Source organism: Lycium barbarum, chromosome 12 (genome assembly GCF_019175385.1).
Source record: "Lycium barbarum isolate Lr01 chromosome 12, ASM1917538v2, whole genome shotgun sequence".
NCBI lineage: Eukaryota > Viridiplantae > Streptophyta > Magnoliopsida > Solanales > Solanaceae > Lycium > Lycium barbarum.
This window is the reverse complement of record NC_083348.1, coordinates 95,852,087-95,865,494: the sequence shown is the minus strand read 5'-3', so window position 1 is coordinate 95,865,494 and position 13,408 is coordinate 95,852,087. Positions and strand designations below refer to the sequence as shown.

At 33.1% G+C, this 13,408-nt stretch overlaps 1 protein-coding gene across 1 annotated transcript; it reads right to left on the bottom strand.

Annotated features, from left to right (window-relative positions):
* Positions 1–1,931: 1,931 nt before the first annotated feature.
* LOC132623709 (probable xyloglucan endotransglucosylase/hydrolase protein 7) lies at positions 1,932–3,951 on the bottom strand. The gene is made up of 4 exons (XM_060338497.1): positions 3,704–3,951; positions 3,364–3,464; positions 3,045–3,241; positions 1,932–2,631 (listed from the first exon to the last, which is right to left on the bottom strand). Exons 1-4 carry the CDS (start codon positions 3,900–3,902, stop codon positions 2,241–2,243), a joined length of 888 nt encoding a protein of 295 aa, XP_060194480.1. The 5' UTR covers positions 3,903–3,951; the 3' UTR covers positions 1,932–2,240.
* Positions 3,952–13,408: the final 9,457 nt, after the last annotated feature.

Sequence of the window (13,408 nt, the reverse complement as noted above, 5' to 3'; positions counted from 1 at the left end):
GAGATGACCAAGATTTTAGGGGCCTTTAATCATTTATATAAAAGAAAAAATATGGATATTTTCTATGTCAGCTAATTTTAATAGCATCTCACGAGCTTAGAATAGCTTTTCATGCAAGCAGTTCGCCACATCAGATTTTTGTGTTTAATGAGTACATATTTATCAAGTTAAAGTGTCTATTTGGTCACTAGGCAAGTTTGAGTGTCTAACTTACAAAACATGCCAAGTTTATGGGTCTATCTAGGTATTAAGCTAATATTTAATTACTTTTTTTATTTGAATTGAATATTTATTATGTTTAAAAATTAATAAATTATGCACATTAAGATGTTGAAAAACAAACAGTCTTAATCATTCAATATTAAGATGTAGAGATAACATATTAATCATTTAAATGTGTTCAGATTCATACGTCTTAATCTTAATGAAAACAAATATTGAGGCCTTAAATGCTCTAACCACGTCGTTGAAAGTTAATGCAGTAATAATACATTTGATTTCAGCCGAAGGGCATAGACATTAGATTTGGGACTATGATTTAAATCATATATGCAGTGCATAAAAATTTAAAAATTCAGCCACTTCAGAAAAACTACAGACATACAGTGTTTGATATTTTATATGGTTAATTGCAATGTAGACACATATAGCTGAAGTACTAAATGTTTGCGTGAACTTCAGGCAAAAATGCACATATGATTGAAGTAGTAATTTATTGCGTGAACTTCAGGCAGAAATACCTGAATTTCATCCATACGTATCTTCAGATATTTTTGCAGACATTCCATGTATGAAATTCTTCTCAAGTGGTAGACATGCATTTTTTTTTTTTTTAGAAAAATGAGTACAAATTAAATAGCAGAATCCAAATAAAATATCCCGTAGAGTTTTTACTTTGATTCCAGCGTTTGAGCTTGATGGACAATTAATTGATTGATGATCATAGTTGTAACTTTTGCCCTGCATGCAACTGATTTTCTGAATAGTTACATTGCGCTTTAAAACCTAAACTGGAGAGTAATTCAATGGAATTAGAAATAAGATTATACTGCCTCTAAATTCATTTTGTTTATAAGCTATGCTATGTTAAAATAAAAAATCCGCAGTCATTTCCAGTTCAGAGTTATATGAGCTCTTCCTCATAGGATGCCAACCTTATCGTTTGGAACACTTCAATAGAAATCAAAATAAACGAACAGATATGCCTTGAAAGATTATGCCAAAGTAGGATACACAGACAAAAGCTAAAGCTAGCTAGAGTTACTATTCAACTCTCAGTTGATAGACAACCTGCGGTCCCTCAAACTTTCTCTTGCTTTGTACTGTAAGATAGACATTAGGTTGGTAGTTTGGCACTTTTAGCAGGTTTGATGTTCAATTACCCTCCCACGTCTTATTACAGAGGACACATTTGACCATCTAACAAATTAAGTGTATGTATTACCATGATAAGTTTATCATCGGTAATAAACGGTAAAAAGAAATATGTTTCTTATGTATTTTTCCTCCAAGTATATGCATTTTTAGTAAAATATGCCTTAGCTAGTCGATCGTACCTCAGATAATTCATAATTTAAGTTTTAAAGACAATCTTTCAAAGACTAATCAAATTTGATAAAACGAAACCTATGCTGCTGAATATGATATTGAGGCAGTTTTTATTCTCTTAGTAGCTCGTGCTTTCCTTTTTATTTTATATGATGAACGATAGTGTTCTAGATCTGCTTGCTCGCACCTAGGCAAGACTCAAATGCTCCTTGGAGGACATTCTTGTTAATTATCGTCACTATTCTCCATTTGATAATAGGAAAATTAATAAACAATGCAAGGGTACAAAGAAGAGCGAGGTACGTTCACAGAAGAAATAGAACTTCGAGGTTGAAAATCATTTAGACTAAAGAAGAATAAACATCACAACCTTTACACATTGCTCAATCAAACAAGAAAAGACATTATTGGCTCTCGAACATTGTACACCACATACAAACAACAATATATTACAGCAATAAAACGACATCTGACTTTAGCCCACTCCTCAATCTTAGTACAATAATAACGAACGAAGCATTCAGACATAAGCGTAACCGTCCATATCAACACAAATATAACAATTTTCTTCCCTCCTCTACCACTCTATTTGTAGGGTGCGCAAAGGACGCGTGGGCAACATTGGACTATATGTATCTATATGCAGAAATGAATATGCATAAACAATTAACGTACAGTTGATTTTTTAAGTTTCAAATTCCGGCCATGCATTCTGGTGGTGTAACGGGGTTTCTGGATTTGTCGGTGCAATAATCATAGATCATGTGGTTCATTCTAACCCAGCGATATTGCCTTGCTTGTGCTGGGCTTAGTTGTTGGTAAGCAGCTCCTTCCCAAAAATTGCGTGGGTTATTCGCGCAATTTGCTGGTCCTGGCATTGCACATCCCTCTATGTCGAAATCTTTATAGTATGCGTAAAATGGTGATTTGCTCCAATTTATTTTCTCTAAGCCACCCCTTGTAGCCCAGTCATCGGCTTCCCACAATGTTGAGTAAACTCCCATAGGTTGAGATTTGGGGAATGGGATTCCTCTTGCTTCATTGTTCTTGAACACTCTAATGGGTATTCCGTCCACGGAGAATCTTCAAAATTACAAACAATAATTTTTTCTTAGTAAATAAGTTAATAACAAGTAAATTTCTAATTGTAATGAATTAACTATAACATAGTGAAAATGATGACTATTTAACCTTTTACTATATGTTATAGTAACAAGTTAGATTATACTGATCTTTCTGTTTCATTTTGTCTCTTAGTTTGACTGCACAATTTATTAAGAAAGAAAGGCAATTTTTTTAAATAATGCATACCAAAGTACTCTTTAAATGTTGAGATTTTAAATACTCCATTTACGATGATTCTTCTCTTTAAAAGGGACATTCTTGTTTTACAAATTATACATAAATTGAAACAAAGAGTAGTATCAAACTTAAATTACTTATTCTAAACAGAAGAACAAAAGAATAGAGAAAGTGTAATATATATATGTACTTACACTGCGTGATGGTGGTTCCAAAGAATGGTATAGGTGTGAAAATCAGCGGATGGATCGAACCAAAGGTTGACCCTTTGTTCCTTGTCACCTTTTCCGTGTACATACACATTCGTCTGGACAGTGTACGGCTGCCCTGTCCTGTTTCCCAAGAATTCAAAGTCTAGTTCGTCCCTTAGGTTATCTGTGTCTGAGTTCATCTACACAAAGAAGTAAAAAAATGTTAAGCAATATCCTAACTAGTTTGAATATGATGTGAAGATAAAGTCTAGTGTTAAATTGACTACTCCATCCATATATGTATATATATATACACACTTACGTAAAAGGCAGTGACGGTTCCGGCAGAGTCACCAGGAACGAGCTTGATCTTCATGCTAACACGTCCAAACAGGTATTTGCTTCTCGAAGCAAATCCACATCCTAAAATCAAAGAACCATTCATCATTATCATGGTTCATGCATGAGAAATGAGAATGATAGTGTAGCGTGTTGGTCACTTGGTTATGGGTTATTCTGAACCCATAATTCTTTTTACTGTACAATAAATTTAGTGGTAAAATTATAAAGATTAAACCCAATATTTAAATGGTAGATCAGACTCTTGTGACATAGAGTAAAAGGAACGACGGATATCAGGAAGAAAAAAAAAAGGATCGTGCCTGAGTTTTGGTCAAGAATAAGCTGAATTCCCCTGCCACCATCAAGTTGTTTGATGTGAGAGTCAGACCAAGAGACTTTAAAATCCTGTAAAAAAGTGGCGGGTCGTGCACTCACTACTGAGAATGAAAAGGTCAAGGCATATAGCAATATTAGAATGATAGCTAAATTTTTTAAAGAAGAGGAAGTCAATGTGGCCATTTCTTTTCTATTTGTATGATTATACAATTAGATGTTGTGCTGATAGTCTGAATTTTGTGAGCTTTATATATCTGTATGATAGAAGAAAACGACGATAGGAATTTCAATATTACAGCTATTAGCAAGCCGTCAGTGGACCCTCTCTCTGTGCCAAACCCTACCTGATGATCAATTCCAGAATAATTCTTGACTTCTTCTGGCATGACATCATTTATGGACATGCCCCATTTTTTTCCTTTCAGGTTTCTTACTGCTCTAAGGCAAATACTCTAGCAACTAAGCCAGATGGCCTATCTAATCAATTTCTTTTGGAATTTACTGATCATCTCCCTAGTCCCTACCCCTACTTTCTTTTCTTCTTTTTTCTTTTAAATGAGTCTTGACTTTTCAGTCAAACTCTGGGGAATTAACTCCACTCTGTAATAATATTAATACTATCCTTAAAATATTCATTAAGTTTTATTAAACTGGAGACTAATAAGACAAGAAGATCGCTATAGAAATTTAACTGTAGAGCTGGAAAACTCTTAGGGAATTATTTGAATTACCAATCACTGAGTTCCACGTGGCATTGTAAATTACATTTCAGGAATCGACCACGTTTTGATTGGACTTTTGTGCCCTAACAACAGTACCGTTTCTTAGTCGCAGTTACAATCGCAAATGACAATTGAAGGAGGAGACTGCAAGAGAAGAAAAATACAGAATTTTGGCTTTGAAATGAGCCTTGGTCAAAGAGAAAATAGATTTGTTCGGAGAGGAATTATATTATTTAGCTAAATACAGGATAGTCCTTTCCAATGGATTTGAAGCTCTAACCAAGTATTTTGAAAAGTCCATGATACTAAACCCCGCCCGATAAGTGAAAAAAAAAATATATAGTTCAATTCTTGGTCCATTTGTTTTCCACTCATTTGTTCAAACTTGAATACTCTCAGGTTAGGGTAGTATATATTCATTCAACAGTTATAATTGTTATTAAACTGTATTGCAAAAACGTCGAAACAGTAAAAAATAATTTCTGAAAAACAGAAAACAGAAACTGGACAGATTCTGGAAAAACCAGTAGAAAACGGAAAAACAGAAACTGGAAAAGTAAGAACAGTCTCTGAAAAATATTTAAGAATGAAAATCGAGCCCACTGAATGCACAGTGTGTCCTTAAGGAAATTATTCCCCTCAAGTACCCAAGGTTAATGGAATATATCCTCCCAGGATAGAACGATCTTACTCACCGGTGTATCGGTACCTAAAACAACAGTGTCAGCGAACCACTCAACGACAGTAAACTACACTGGAATTTATTTGTGCAGAAGAAGAAGAAGTTTTGAAGTTTAGAAAATTCGTAAGGAAAATTCTGAGGAATCAAACGAATTTATAGCCATGGAACCTTGCAACCCTTCAGAACAGTCACTTTAAAAATTGTGGGAAATTTAAATAAAATCTGGGAAAGAACCGGGTCGCGGGTCAGACACGCGGATATAATTAATTAAATAATTAAAATTAAAGAAAATTTGGTCCAAAAAGATTATCAATCAATCAGATCATTTGACCGAATCCGAGCCGAACGACGACGACGATGAAGCGAGGGGAGACCCTCTTCTTAACCCTTTAGCAACAAGAAGGAGTACTTCTACTTTTAAGTAGGAGTACTTTTCTTTCCACTGCCAATGAGGGACAAATGCTCATTTCATAAAGCAAGAGGAACAACTCATTTTCCCTCCACTTCTTTTCCTTCCATTTCTCATTCAATCTATCAATTAAACCCAACAATAATAACCAGCAATGCAAAGGGTTGTGGCCAGAGTATTCGTATTCGAACCTTTGTAAAATGAAAAAAATCTAATGATGTGGATCAAAGTGCTTCTCTCTTTTTAATGTGTCTTACGAAACACAAATTCAAATTAGTCAGGTCTATAAATTTTGAATACCAAATGATTATACAAAAAAATATATACTCAACTAGTCTAAAAGCTTTGTTGATCTACATCGCTACTTTATATCAATCCACGTGAGAATTTTGCCAATAAACAAAAAGAAGGAAGAAAAAACAAATGGATTTGTTGTACAATAGTATAAGTTTACTTTATCAAACAGTTGATCATTTCTAATAACTCTACACATGCATGGGGCATAGAGATTAACGAAATATCTAGAGATTAAGTTTGGTCTGTAGGCACTTTAGACAGGTTTAATGTTCACTAACCCTACTACTGCGTATTAGAGATGATAGATTTGATCGATGACCATCTAACAAAGTCTCGATAGGTAAGCTGTTTATATAGTTCTGTGATGTATTTTAATTATATTTGTTCAACTTCTTCATACTTTGTGAGGGTTGAAGTAGTCAAGTCTAAATACTGAATCCGCCTCTATATACATAAAAATCTAACCTGGTATGAATTGTTAACTTGCATCTTAATAAAGGTGTGAGTTTTAATTCTTTATTGGATCTTTTCCATTCACTTTCCTTTACCACTCTCCTACCACATAGACCAAACATAACGTAGACAATAAAAAGTAGAGAGAATGAGAAAGAATATAAGTTATTGGTATCAGTTTTAGAAAATTGAGGAAATAAAGATGATTTGCACACGATGGGAAAGCTAAGTATGAACTGTCAAAAATGTGCGTGGTATTATTGGTAATGTAACAGGTACCTTGTCAACATCGTTTATGTGTGATATGTAATGGTCTCATTTACTCTAAATAATATCTCAAACAGTGTGTGGATATGAAGTAGGCTCACCTCATTGAAGGTCTTCTCTTCTGCATGTGTGTCTGCCTTCTAGGCCTTGCAATTTGCGGTCCTTCCTTATTCTCACACCCCCGCCATTATTGCCTTTAAATTTTAACCCAATTTCTACAACCAAACGTCCAACTGGATCCAATGCCTACAAATTTTGAAAAGACGTGTCTTCAAGAAGGTAATCGAGTAATTAAGAGGTCACAATTCAAACTATAACACAATGAATTCGAATTAATCATTATGATATCAATACCTTTGATATATAAGGGGATCTACTTTCTTTCTTTTTTTCTTATGTTAATTATGTGAAAAAGACAGCGAAAAAGAACGAAAAAAAAAGAAAACCCTGAGTAGACGCGATTCCTCATAAGTTAACGTTTATATTCTATACTTTTAGGCTTCAAAAGCTTATGACTGAAAATGTGAAATGATCCAAAGACTAACTATAGTTTGTATAGAGAGTCAAAGCGTTCTACTTCTTCAAAATCCAGATATGGGCTAAACAAAAAAAGAGACGAAATTGCTGCAAAAAGATATCTCCAAATAGCTCTAATTATTAGAAATATATAAGCGTTGCATAATATTTTTTTTCTCATAATCAGTACTACGGACACTGTGTAATTCATTTCTCTTTAATGTATTTCCAAAGCAATTCACTTTCACAGATAGTTCAGTTATTTTAATGTGACAAATGATAAATTTAAAGTTCAGTGATCATACATTTCAGATGCTTTCATATGGTTCAAAATTATGAGAACTATCAATTGAACATTTACATATGCTACTACATGGATAGTTAAACAGCCTAAAGGAAAGGGGGAAAATGTCTCTTTGGGCCATATGTAGAGTAGAAAAAAAGGGAAATAATAAGGAAAATTTACTTGTCATAGGTACCCCTAAGACTTAATTATGAATAATAACTATTTTATTTAATATTTAATTTTCACAGCTATATTATTCTAAAATTACATTTCATAACTACCCAACTATATTTCAATTACTGTGTTTCCTCATCTCCTAAATAAACAGTCCATTAACTATTCTATCCCTAAATACAAGGTCCATGAGATCTCACCCTTCTTTATCTCTCTCACCCTTCTTTATCTCTCTCTCCGTTACCTATCTCACTCCCAGATCTGTTTTAACAGAGGGAGTATTATAAACAAGCTTATTTGGCATTTGAAATGCAAAAATTAAAGTTCAGCTCCTTTTGAAGGGCAATCCGTGTAATTTCTTCATTGTTGTTACATATCGTTCAAAGGGTTTTTATTTTTTTTATTTTCTTTTTTTAATGCTTCTGCCTGAACATTGAATGTTGCCAGTGCAGTTGGTGGAAGTGGTACTGGTGCCTGGTGAGTATAATTGGTGGCTTGAAAGAGGCGATGATGATTTTGTAAAATATTGCTAATTTCTTTCTCTCACTGATAACGACGCTATTCTACCGCTCCTCTGGTATGAATCCAACGCATACTCCACCTCCGATGAGAGTTGTGGAGCTTCATGCCCACCAAGTGTTTGATAAAATGTTTCAGTACATTTCACTATATTTCAGTGTACTGTTTCAGTATATTTCGTTGTATTTCTAATTTATGAAACAGTTTCTGATATATTTCATTGTATTCCATTGTATATACGCATACTACAACTTTATATTTTTTAAACAATCAACCATATTTCATTGTATTCCAGTGTATATTTTTCTGTATTTGGAAGTATTTCTAAAAGTTTGGAATGGAGTAATTTGGAGAGAAAAACGTGGTTGTCGTGATTATTGTTGGTGGTAGAGGAAGTGGCAACAAGGAAAGCAGTGGAGGATCTCCAGCCAATGGCCGAAGCTCGGCCATAACAATTCGTTTGTTAAATCTCCATGGATAGGCCAAAAGAAGAGGAAAATCCTTCTTATGTTTGTTGATCATGTGGTGTTGTTTATCTTATGAGTGATGAAGAATAGTATTGATTATAGCAATATGATATTATTGCATCATCTAGGAACAAGAGAATAGGTTGTTGGTGTAGAAACACTATTGGTGAGAGTTGTGGAGCTTCATGCCCACCAAGTGTTTGATAAAATATTTTAGTATATTTCAGTGTATTTCTGTGTATTAACAAACAATATATTTAATTTTCGGTATATTTCAGTGTATTATTTTTGCCATTGATTATGTGTATTTCAATATATCTCAGTGTATTTATGTTTATATTTTATGTTTATATTTAATTATTTTTGCCATTGATTATGTGTATTTCACTGTGTTTTATCTAATTTCAGTAGATTTTCATTGTATTATTTTTGCCATTGATTATGTGCATTTCAATATATTTCCGTGTATTTCTATTTGGAATGGAGTAATAGGGGAGAGAAAGACGTGAGTTGTTATTGAAACATCAGCCGTTATGCGTGAAGTATGGTTGATTTAATTTAACTTACCATTTAAAAATAAAAAGAAGAATTTGTTCAAAAAATATAGCCTATTTTTACTCAACCCGACTTTGTATTTTCAGGTATTTCACTGTATTTCAAAAAAAAATAGAATGAAATCAAAATTACCTTGTTGATAATCGAATTTTTCAACTGTTCTTCACTACGACAATGTAAAATCACTCGTTCGTAAATTATAGAGTTTATTAGCTCGAATCAGATTGTTGAAAAAATTTCAAAGATGAAAGAAAAATTTACTGTATTTTTGGAAAAAGAAGATGCTGAGTTTTTTTGAATTCAAAAACTTTTGAATGGAGTGATTTTGATTGACATACACTAGCTGTAATAGAACCTCATGAGGTTTGCGTGAATCATGGAACCATTAATACAAATTACCATATAATTTGAAAAAGATTTTTATAGCCATAAATATAGTCGTGTTTTACTCAACAGCCGTGCTGTATTTCACTGTATTTCAAAAACGCAAGATTCAAATTAAATACAGCCAAAAGCAGCTATGAATTGTAAATCTTCTAACTTGTAGCTATAACTTGTTAGAAGCTATTAAAATGTAGCTATTTGAGTAAGTTTTACAAATAATAACGAAAAGAGCAGATGGGCTATTCGGACATAAGACGTGTGAATTTGTTTGGTATAGAAATGTTGAGATCCACAAAAAGAGGGCTGAAATCAATTCATAGACTGAAACTCTAATCAGCCTTTGGGCTGAAGCTATCCCTAACAAATTAAACTAAAAGCAAACCAATTGGCTTAGATATTATAGCAACCGCACTTGAAAGTTATATGCTTTTTAAGTTTGGTTTCAAAATCAATCTGAAAGAAATAGCACCTAATGGTTACTTTTCAACCATGTCTTTGAAAAATAGCCACTTTCATGGAATTTCAAATATCACAAGTGAAACTTTAGGTTCCCTTGTGGATTTTGAAATAACAATGACTATTTTTTTAATTATAAAGGATGAAAAAAGTACTAGTTATTTCTAAATCTTGCCCCAAAACATAGGATAACCTCTACAATTATCTTGGGACAAATAATCGATAAAATAGATCTATCTGGGAAAGCGATAGAACGGCGCAATTCAAGGAGAGGAATTGATTCTCTCTTCTTTGGTGAATTGGTGTTGAGAATTTCTGAGTACATTGTGGAAATAGTTTTAAGTAAATTGTGAAATGGTACTCAAAGTATGCGACGTGCTTCGTTTTGGATGTCTCTAATTCATTATTAGATGTCTCAAAATACTCTTATCACTTAATTTAAGTAATCTTCAACATAACTGTCCGTCAAATTCTACGACAAGAGAGTAATATTACAACATCTTCTCCATTTAAGAATGTCAGTATATATATATATATATTCAACACATACCACTCATGATAGTATTTTGCACAACTTTCACATGTCTCACAATTTAAATTTATCTAATTAATAAACTTATATTAAGTTGATGATTATTTGTCATACTCAAGACTTAGGCCTTAGGGTGTGTTTGGTATTTATTTGGAATTTACCTATGTTTGATTGATCAAAATGTTATAGAAAATAAATTTTTTTCTTGGAAAATAAGTTTCTTATTTATTCAAGAAAATGCTTTCTTGATGGAAAAGCGAAAACAAATTTCATACGAGACATTTCATATTGTCTTCTCTCTAATCCCGCCTCCCCATTCACTCCTATCCTGACACCCTTCCGTGTCCGGAGCCTAAAGGGCACTAAAATGCACAAAATAAACCAAAAGGGGTGCTCCATTCCACAATATACCAAAAGGGGTATAACGTGGAGGGGCCAATGTTATACCCCAAATTTTTTTTCGCTGTCAGACCAAAAAAAAATAATTGAAAGTATAACGTGGATCAGTCCACATTATACAATCTTCCTATATACAGAAAGAAACATGATTCCAATAGAAGTCATATATATTGTATAACGTGGACTGATCCACGTTATATACAATATATATATATATATATATATATATATATATATATATATATATTTTACCCCCCAACGTTTTACAAAAATAGTTTGTAAGATGTTGGCCAGATTTAAATCATATCCGGCTATTTTTTAATAAAAAAAAATTCATAAAGTCCGGGCGGAAATATCCATAAAGTCTGTGCCAAAGGGAAAAAGTGTTCGTGTGGGAAGTGGAGAAACTACCATATGCCATGTTCACATGCCATTAAATATTATGATATCTGCGGAATTCAACCAAAGACCTATGTTAGCAAGTACTACAGTTGCAGGTATTACAAGCAAACGTACAGTGAAAATTTTTCACCGTTGGGTGATGAGGCATATTGGCCACCTTCTCCCTTCAGTTTAATTGCAAACACTGAATACGAGCGAACTTCAGGAGCGTGGAGTACAACTAGACGGAGGAATGAAATGGATATAGCTCTTGCTCGCATGGCTAGGAAGTGTAGTACGTGCAAGCAAACAGGTCATAACAAGAATCGCTGCTTCGACAGAAATCAGTAGTTGTTGTTGCTTGTTGGTTCTTATGTTTTTTCCTAAGTTGTACAATCGTTGTTTCCTTATGTAGTCTTCCAAGAATGTATAATATGTCTTGTGCAATTTAATAACGTATGTAATTTAACATTTACTACTCAGTTAATGTGTGACGTTTATTTAACTTATATTTTAGTATTTTTTTTTATGTTCGAATATATAACACATATTTAATTATTGTATGAGTTAAAATATTTGTTTGAGTTAATTATTACATGAATTGTGGAGTATGTTTGAGGCAAAAATTAAAAAATCACTGAAATTTTTTTAATTAAAAAACAGCCGGATATGATTTAAATCTGGCCAACATCTTACAAACTATTTTTGTAAAACGTTGGGGGGTAAAATATATATATTGTATAACGTGAATCAGTCCACGTTATACAGTATATATGACTTCTATTGGAATGATGTTTCCTTCTGCATATAGAAAGATCGTATAACGTGGATCAGTCTACGTTATACTTTTAATTTTTATTTTTTTATCTGACAGTGAAATATTTTTGGGGGGTTATAACGTTGGCCCTCCACGTTATACCCCTTTTGGTATATTGTGGAATGGAGCACCCCTTGTGGTTTATTTTGTGTATTTTCGTGCTCTTTAGGCTCCGGACTCCACCCTCCCCACCCCACATATAATGTATGTCTAGATTATACATATATAACTATATAATTTATTAAACTACCAAGCAGGTTAGTGTAAGAGAGCAGAAATGGTAGGGGGAGAAGATGTATGTATATGGAATCTGTGATTGGTGGGATGACTGTTGAAAGCAAGCAGAACAAGAAATCTCCTACTATGGGCAAAACATATTCACACTGTTTAAGAAAATTCTGAAAGCGAAAACCCCATAATTCTAACAGCTATATTCAAGTGTCTGTTAGTGTGTTTTTGGCCTTTTTAGTGGATTCTTGCTGTTTTCGCTACTTGTTCTTTTCCCTTCTTCTGTCCTTTGTAATCCCCTCATTCACTATCCCCTCCTGCTTTACACTACCTATCTTCTTTTGCTTTATTCTTTTTGGATTTTTGTTCTATACCGCTATAACGAAATTATTCAAAAAATATAACATAATCAGTTGTTTCCTCGGTTTCATCTTCTATGATATTAAAGGAGTTTCGTCTTATATGATACTCCCCTGTTCAATTTATGTGATACACTTTGCTTTTTAGTATGTTTCAAAAAGAATGATACATTTCTAGAAATAATTTGACTTAAAACTTCCCCTGTTATCCTTAATGAAATGATTCACGTAATATATATATATATATATATATATATATCTTGTTTAGACCATAAATTTCAAAAGTCTTCCTTTCTTTTTAAACTCCGTGTCTAGTCAAACTATAACACGTAATTTGGGATGGATGCAGTATTAAAGAAATAACACTCGTTTGTATTTGATTTTTTTTTTAAAATTTAACTTCTCATTTGACTTTTAGTGACATGTCCTTGTAGCTATAAAAATGTCATTGCATATATAAAACCACAAATTTTAAGAATACTTTTTATTATTTCTGAATGTAGTATGTCTTTATTTCTAAAACATCATGCAAGTCAAATACAACAACAACATGCCTAGCGACCCACAAGTGGGATCTAGGAAGGGTGATGTGCTAGCAGGTTTATCCCTACCTTATGAAGGTAGAGAGGTTGTTTTCGACAGACTCTTGGTTCCAGTAACGCATATTACAACACAGAGATCAATAATGGATAAGTATTACTCCTATGTTATAATCCATCCAATTTATTTTATATGACGGTATTTCACTCGTTGCTTTGGTGATGGATAAACTAACGCTGCATAATC